General features: G+C 39.1%; 1 protein-coding gene across 1 annotated transcript in view; it reads right to left on the minus strand.

Annotated features, from left to right (window-relative positions):
• Positions 1-6,836, minus strand: part of abcb6b (ATP-binding cassette, sub-family B (MDR/TAP), member 6b) — a 31,067-nt gene extending 24,231 nt beyond the window's left edge. Inside the window, exons 1-6 of the mRNA XM_053328287.1 lie at positions 6,774-6,836; positions 5,198-5,384; positions 2,195-2,287; positions 1,994-2,070; positions 514-629; positions 250-371 (exon numbers count right to left, since the gene is read on the minus strand). Of these exons, the coding sequence (XP_053184262.1) occupies positions 250-371; positions 514-629; positions 1,994-2,070; positions 2,195-2,287; positions 5,198-5,384; positions 6,774-6,836 (658 nt within the window). The remainder of the gene's footprint in view (positions 1-249; positions 372-513; positions 630-1,993; positions 2,071-2,194; positions 2,288-5,197; positions 5,385-6,773) is intronic.
• Positions 6,837-8,731: the final 1,895 nt, after the last annotated feature.

Raw genomic sequence — 8,731 nt, forward strand, 5'->3', positions numbered from 1 at the left:
ATTAAGATTGTTACAAAAACAAGAGGTTGGATCTTTGGGGTTTAAAGAGTATGAGTATAAAAACTATCAATCCATAAAACATTATCATTTATTAAGTGCTTTTATTTTTGGAAGTGTTTAAACTTGACCAAACTGAATTGAATCAAGATTTCACAGAACTTTGCTGAAATTAGAGTAGTTTTGATGACTAGAAGATGATGAACATACGCTCATACATGTGTTCAAACAGCACCACACACACTGACTCACTGAGGTAAAGCACCATGCAGGCGAGAACGATGAGTCCAAACCAGACACTGAAGTAGGAGACAAAGTAAATGATGGCGATGATGATGTCACAGATGGTAGGGAGGATGCTGAACAGGATGTAGCTAAAGACACACAACAAACCCAGGTTAGAACTCACGCACTACATGTATTTTGAGTTTCATGCCTGTCGTGTTTTGGTAAATGAACCCGGGTTAAGTGAGTTGAGGATAAATGTCTCCACCTTTCGACCTCCTCCCATCCTACCTAAGCAGGTTGTTGATAGATGAGGTGCCTCGGTCAACACTCCTCAGCACGTCCCCAGTGTGTCTCTCCAGGTGCCAGCGCAGAGACAAGCCATGGAGGTGGGAAAACAAACGCACCTCAAGTGTGGAGGGAGAAGGGCAGAGGCTTTACACAGCAACAACTCATTACACACTTGAAGCATGTCCACTATGAGCCTGATGAATTTGACATCTGTATTAACAAGCCTTAAAGTAATAGTCAAGACTTTGTGAAACACCTGGCTCCAATAGTCAGTAAGCTTAGCTTAGATAAGCACAAAAACAAGGGGAAAGAGCTAGCTTCGCTGTGTCTGAAGGTATCAAAATCAGCCTACCAGAACATCTTATCCTCACTAATGAACATGTATCTTATTTGTTTAATCTGTACAATAAAACAACAACCTATGTTTAGAAATAACCAATTGTGGTTTTAAAGAGGGTTATGTGCCAGACTATTTCCTGACCAGAAGCATTGACCTGAAGTTTTAGTGTTACCAGGCAACCAGCGGATGACAATCATTGCACCTTCTTGACCTTATGTACTAAATTTCTTTGAGAAATTTACAAAGTAGCATAAAGTCAAGGTTGTGGTGGCAAACTAGCAAAGCCCTGTAAACAGAACAACGGAGGGGGGGGGGGGGGGGGGGGGGCTTGTAAACAAAGTAATTATGAGGCAACAACAGTGAGTTCAGTTTTGGCATTTAAAATCAAATTTCAAAACATTTGTATTGAAAAGGTTGTACTTAGCACATCCCATGTGCCTATATGGAGAACCTAGGACAAGGAGAGCAGCAGCAAACCTCCCTGCCCTTCCATGTGCTTACGTGAAAAGTATAAGGTAGGAAGTGCAAAGACCCCAGGTATAGAACAAAGCAGGCAACAATGGCAACAGAAATGACATTGTCAGACACAGCATGTAAGGAGGAGCTGGAGGGTGAGGGAAGTTGAAGCAGGAAGGTAAATGACTGAAGAAGCTTTACATAAGGTGTCCTGTATGAGAATTGGCAATTGAATACATAGAAGGGAATCAGCTGGGCCATCAGCTGATGTGGGCTGGATTTGTGTGCTGAGCTTGACTTCATGTCCTGCCCAAACTAACTCTATGTTCAGTGTCTTCAAATGTTATTAAGATAGCAGTGATTTCCAAATGACCACACTTATTAGTCTAGTAATTGAGACATCATAAATCGTCGAACATTTTCTTTTAACTTTTTTGAATGGTATTCAATTGGAGCCAGGGGTTTTCTCAAGCCAGCATCTAGTGGCCATTGGTGGTATTGCACTTTAAATTAGGAGTTTTTTGTAACTGTGAATCATACAAAGATTTTCCAATAGAGCCGCAGATTTACAAAAAAGACCTGGAAATATGCATATTTTGGAGTTCAAGCAAGCTAACACAGTAGAAAATTCAGAAACAGGAATAAAGATGAAGAAACAGAGAAGAAGAAGAGTCCGAATGGTACCTGAACGCCTCTGCTGGTGAACTGCTGAACTCTGATCCACAGAAACTGACGAAGATTGCTGATGAAACCAGAAGTACCTACAAGGACCAAAAATGGAAGAGGTGGGTGAGCGTTGGTGAGTGAGAGAGAAAAACAGAGGAGATGAAGGAGGATACATTTTACCGTTTACATACATTCCTGTACAGTAAACACTACACATACCTGCCCCTCCACCTTGTAGGAACTTCAGCAGTGTGTAGATGCAGACAGTGATGACCAGTGAAGTCCAGCTGCCTCCTGCAGACAGCTCATTGACTACACACACACACACACACACACACACAAAAATGCACATATAGGTGTTACAAAGTCCAACACAAAGGTTAAATCCTTCACATTTTCTTATTACTGAGGCCTAGATAAACATCCTCCCAATGGAAACCAACTAAACACACACACATACACAAACAGTCATGAACACATTCACACAATCCCCTCTCTGCCACACAGACGCATTCTCATTCACATTCATTACCATTTTTTTTAGAAGGGCTGGGAATCAGGATGAAATGAATAAGCAGACAGAGATGAGGCAAGGAGGAGGAGGAAGAGGAGATGAAGAAAAACAAAGATCCAGACAGATAAAGAGGCACAGTGAAAAAAGAAAGGAGAAAGATAAAAAAGATGGATAGAAAGAAATGAAGAAATGTGTGTATTTCACATTCTTAAACTGTCTGGTGTGTGTTTTCTGCGGGGGGCATTTTCAACTCTGGCATCAGGTCCCAGAGTCGGAGGGGGTCGGACTTAGAGACAAAACGGCCGTTGTACCGGTGTGTTAACTCCACGAAAAAGGCCACTAATGCCGGCTAAGCATGACTGGCAGGAGGGGTGACCTCCCAGAAAACCCTCTACACATACACACACACACACACACACACACACACACCAATAACACCCCCCCCCCTCCTCTGAAACTCCCCTCCACCCCTTCTTCATCACACAAAGCAGCGCTCTGCCTCATTCTCGCTGCGCTGGCTTATACTTTCATGTTGCTCCAAAAGCCAAATGGCCAGTTTTCCAAAAGGAGAAGTAACTGAAGACAAACTGGATGCTGACTTCCTCTGAAGTGGAGGCTTCTGGGTTGTTGCCTTGTGGTGGATGCAGCCCTGCGTACAAAACAGCATACAAAAGACCCTGGCAAATGATGACACCCCCTTGCTGTGTGCCAAATTGCATCCTTCATATGTAAAAGTGAAGCTTGATTTCACATTCAAACCCATACATTTTCATTCAGTAGCTGAACTGGTTTAAAAGAGACAACCAAGTCAGCCCACACATGGTGATGTACTGGATCCTGAATTCCTGGATCCCTTCAGTACAGTATCTGCATGAAATGATTGGTCAACACTTATTTTCAACACCTATATTCAATTAATTTTGTGTTGGGCATCTTCAAACCAGCCAATTTTGATTAGAATCCTGTGCTATTTATCGTGGACAGGCACATTTTGGTCCACCTTCAGTGAGAGCTGGACTGCCTTTTGTGCTAAAGCTCCTAGCAACAACATATGTATTTTCAGAAAATAAGCCACCAACAAAAATACATCAGATTTTGATGTCAGTTGCTCGCAGGTGAACTTTCAGTTGCCATTAGCTATCTATGCCCTTAATGGGACAGTATCTGCAGGTACTCCAAGCTGTTGTATCTCTTCTGTGACTGTTGTAATTTGAGACATTAAATTGAATTATCTGTGAGCAGTTTAATGTTAACCAAGCTAACCATTATCCTACATTAGCTAAGGCTAATGTGTTGCTAATACAATATTCTAGTGTAACTGTTACTTTACTGTTGGGCTTAAGGTAATTCCAGTGAGTGGTTACCAGAGCTAACAACATTTGATGCTGAATTGTATGCTTCAGGTTGACACTTCCTTTACTAAATGTAATAGAACAAGCTTGGCTAACTAATACCATAAACTGATTTTGGTCAGATAATCTGAATTTGTATACTGATTTTTGACAATCAACAACTCAGACACCAGCACGACTTTTCTTGCTACCACCACCAATCTTGTCATATTATTTACATCCAAACAATGGAGGTAGCAACGTCAACTACTCACTGTCTAAAAATACCTTCAAAGCTAAACATATTTTTTAGAAACCAACAGAGATCAGATTTTCATGTCAGAAAAAACTCGAGGAATCACAGTATTCAGCGGTTTCTCTACATCATTATGTGGCTAGCAGTATAGCAGTTGCAGTCTGTCGGTATCGCATTTCTTACAGCTATATGTTTACACTTTTCTATTCAATTTATTCTTGTGAATGCTATGTTTATTAGATGAGTTACTATGTTGTACTTGGGACTTAAGGTGTTCACTGGTGATACATTGTGTCTTCCTTGCATTAGGGACAATAGGCTTCATTTTGGCTTTCATAGTAGGAATAGTACAGGGCTTACTTTAATAACATTAACGAGGCTGAGTAATATTGGATTCTCCTAGTAAGCCATGACAGTGTGAGAGTGTAATAATATGCACAATACAGACCCTGAAACTGAAGCAGCTATATGAAATAGAGCCATCATTAACTTTATTATGGACATCTGTGCTTTTCCTATGTTGATGTCAAAATGTCTTTAGTTAGAGAAACATGTAAGTAACATTACAATTAGTGGAAACATTTATAAATGCTGGTTACTGTACTAATTATACTAACACTTGTTTATGGCTTGTTTTCTCATTTGTTGTATTTCATCTGACACGATTTTCAGAGTTTCATTATTACCTCTGTGTCTTCTTACTGGAACATATATATTTAGCTTGCTGTGTACCTGGGTACCTATACCACTGTGAGGGTATGAGTAGAAATCCACCAAAGCAACACACAATCAACTTTTACACCTAGGCCAAGCAGCTGCAGGACAGGACCCATATTCTTAACAACCCTGAGTACTATGAACACACTAAGAAGACACCATGCACAAGGAAGAAAGTCTGAATAATCAATCAGATCTAAAACAAAATGTGTGCACACTGCCATCTAGTGTTTGAACATCAAATTTCAGTTAATGTGTCTGACAAGTAAACTGAGTTGTGTCGGTTGTTTCCAGACGGCTTAAAAATAATATTCAAATACAAAATGTATGACTGCAGTATAATTTACACAATTTAACATATTCATGTCAACTAAGAAAGCACCTTAGTGGTTTTCAGTGCTTACCGATGTTTTTGGAGTAAACCGGAACCAATACATTGACCAGTCGCTCTGCTGCCAGTAAGCCCACACACACCAGCACCAGTCCCTGCAGAGCCGAGGAGCCTTTGGGCCAGATATATGGTAACAGCAGTCCCACTTTCTCCCCAAAACCTTTCCACACAGTTGGAAAGGGAGAGGAAGACTGCTGGATCTGAGGATTAACAGAGCGCAGGGATGATCCTTGTCCCCAACAAAATCTTGCATCCCATTGATCAGTTTTTAACAAACTTCAGTAAGGGATGTGGTATATTATTTTAGGTGTATTTTACATCATCTTTATGTTGTTGTTTGTGTGAATTTGCATTGAAATTCATTTTTACAGAACTGAAGCAAATTTTTGTCTTGCTCTATTCACACAAATTTGACTATGGTAGCTGTTAGCTCATGCTAGCTATGAAGAATTAGTTAGTTCTGGGCCATCCAAGCATTAACAGGCTCAATACTGCCCTCTGTTGCCAACAAACACTAATTAGTATAATCAACTCATAGTTGATGAGATCTACAGTAGGCAGTAATGAGTCAAAAAAAAGTGAATGTGTTTTTTGTCACTGCATTCAATAAATTAAACAATGGTGACTAGCTAATTGAATTTTTGCATTTCTGATAAAGAGCAGCAAGCAGTTTTACAACAGGAAGTCTGGGTCTGTCCAAATTGGAGCTAACGCTCGGTACCTCAACTCAGTCTCACAGCAGTTCATAAAAGTAATGTAAGTAAAAATTTTCCATAAAAGTGATTTTCAAACATACTATATCAATTAGAAGCATGTTTCGTGCCTGCACAATGGATTTTTTTCAGTCAGATACGTTTTTTCAAATTTTGTTTTTAATTTTTAATTTATTTCATAATTGCTCATCATTTTATCACAAGACTTTATCCCCAAATCCTGATTAAATGTGGTGCAAGCATCAAATGTATTTCCAATTGAAATACAGTAGTTTGAACATCGTGTCACAAAAAAGAAGAATATATATCTACAGATTAAATAATGGGACTTTTTCCACAAACCATCACAAGACTGTGTTGGGAAAGTACATGGACAGAACTAGCTTAATCTGCTCGCTCTGAATTGACATTATATTGTCCAGTTTCTTTTAGCAATTACAGCAAAAATTACTCAAAAATGTTGTTGACATTTCACTAGATATGCAACAATTAGTCGATTAATTGATTGAACTGTTTTGAGACGTCACAGAAAAAATGCCTCTTGCTTCTTATATCTGAGTAAACTGAATATCTTTAGATTTTGGACTGTTGGACCAGACAAACCAAGACATTTTAGGTTGTATGTCTGCCTCTGGGAGAGAGAAATCAACATTTAAAAAAAAAAAAATTATTTGATTGAATTGAATTTAAACAAACCTTAGTTGTAGCCCTAATCTCAACATTTACAAACTGTGTGGACATGAACCTTCTGTCATATTTCATCCCAGTGAAAGAAAACGACAATTATTATTTTACTGAGTTCAAACTTAAAAAGTTAAGCTTGGAAAAAAGCATCTAAGCAGCTGTTGTGTGTCTGAAATGTAATCAACTACTTACCTCAACATTTACACACCCGGCTTTCCCCTCTCCTCGTCTTCTCTTTACATTATCGTCTGCCATCTGATTCTCCTCCACTTTATTGAGCTGTAAAACTCATTTCTTCAGCAGCAGCAGGGCAACTGAAAGCCTCACATATACACAAACTGGGAACTTTGAGGCTGGTTGCAGGATTACAGTCCAATATTTCATCTACTGAAGCTGTGTTAGTGGCTGAGAGTATATTTAACCTGCTGTGATGGTTTGTTTTAAAGCACTGAGGGTGAGTTCAGTCACACACACATTTCTGGTTGGCTCAGCTTTGAGTTTAAAGTAGCTGTGGTCAGCATTTGGCTTTGACCTGCTGAGAGCGAGTGTGTGTGTCTGTGTGTGGGTGGGTGTGTGTGTGCGTATGTGGGTGTGTGTGAGGTTGTGTGTGTGAAAGAGATTTTACACGTGTAAACCTTGTTTGTATGTGGGCTCTGTTGTGTGTGTCTTTGACAGGATTATTATGATAATACTGAGATGAATGCAAGGTTTTTGAATTGTTGTAAACTGATATATAACTAAAGGATTGAAAAACAGAATTAAAATTTGAATACGCAATGTAGATTCTGCATTTCTAGTAGGCTACAAAATTAAGCGTATTGACAACATTTAATGGTGATTTATACTGTTTAAATTAAATCAAATAATTTTAAGAAAAGAGAAAAGAAAACAAGAATGAAACTGTTTCTGGTGGAGTGAAGTGGACATTATTTTTGCTCCTTTTCTTCAAATTAAGCCAACTCAAAAATCTGGCTTAAACCCCGGCTTTTGACTTGCAGGACAACCAGCATCTATACTTCACAGAATAAAAAACAGAAAATATATATTTATTTTAAATGAAGTCCCATTAAGGACTGTGCAACACATGATTATAACTTTCAGATTGTTGCTCTCATATTACTGTTATAACTGTTGACTCTAGCTTCTTAAAGCCATTTTTGAGCTGAGACCTAATTCCAGCCTTTAAAACCTTCAGGACACGTGAATGTATTTAAGTTTTCTATAATCTTAATGTATTCTGAAGGCTTACTAATAGCAAATAACAGCAATCATTTCAGTGTTTTTTCTCACGTTCTAAAGCTGTTTAATCAATTAGTAATTTATCTGTAAATATATGGAATCATAATCTTGCTTTGTTATCTTTTATCAGTGAGCCATGTGTCACATATGTGTCTAAAACATGTGAGTGGTAACATACTGTATAAGTGTTGTGCTAAAAATCCTTCACAATGATTTCAGAGAGTAGACGGAGAGAGGAGGAAATACAAACAAGCAGGTTCTTTATTAGTAAAGAGTAACAAACCAGCAGGTTTTTATGGAGTAAGAAGAGGCAGCCTATACACACGTGCTGCTTCACACAGCAACAGGAAGCCATCAGCATAATTTCTCTATGGAAGAAGCTCAGCATGAACACCATCAGGACACAGCACGGACGAGCATTCAACTGGGTGAAGCCACCACGGCGCTACGTGGCTCAGCAAGGCATGACAGATGCATTGTGGGATTGGGACAGAACTGACACGGGCACAGTTGGATGAAGCGTCGAAGAGCTGAGGTTCAATTTCTGTCATTTCAACACGGTCTCTTCAATCTATGTACCAATAACAAGACTTTACACTTTCAAATAACGTGCAGTTCATATGCCAAAGTCCAATCTTGCATGCAGTTGACACGCTAATCAGTGTGTCAAGTCATTGAATTTTAAGCTTTTTGTGTGTCATTTCATTGGTTAAGTTTAGGCACAAACACCACTTGGTTAGGAGTTAGGGAAGGATCCTAGTATGGGTTATAACAGTAAAATGTGGTCAAAATTTCCCATCTTGAGTGATGGTAAAAATGCCTGATTTAATGTCTCGATGTGACACAAGCAATGTCTGGTTAATGGTCTCCAATAGTGCTCTCCTACTGCTTGTGCAGCTTTTTGCCAACCA

Source organism: Scomber japonicus, chromosome 11, assembly GCF_027409825.1.
Source record: "Scomber japonicus isolate fScoJap1 chromosome 11, fScoJap1.pri, whole genome shotgun sequence".
Lineage (NCBI taxonomy): Eukaryota > Metazoa > Chordata > Actinopteri > Scombriformes > Scombridae > Scomber > Scomber japonicus.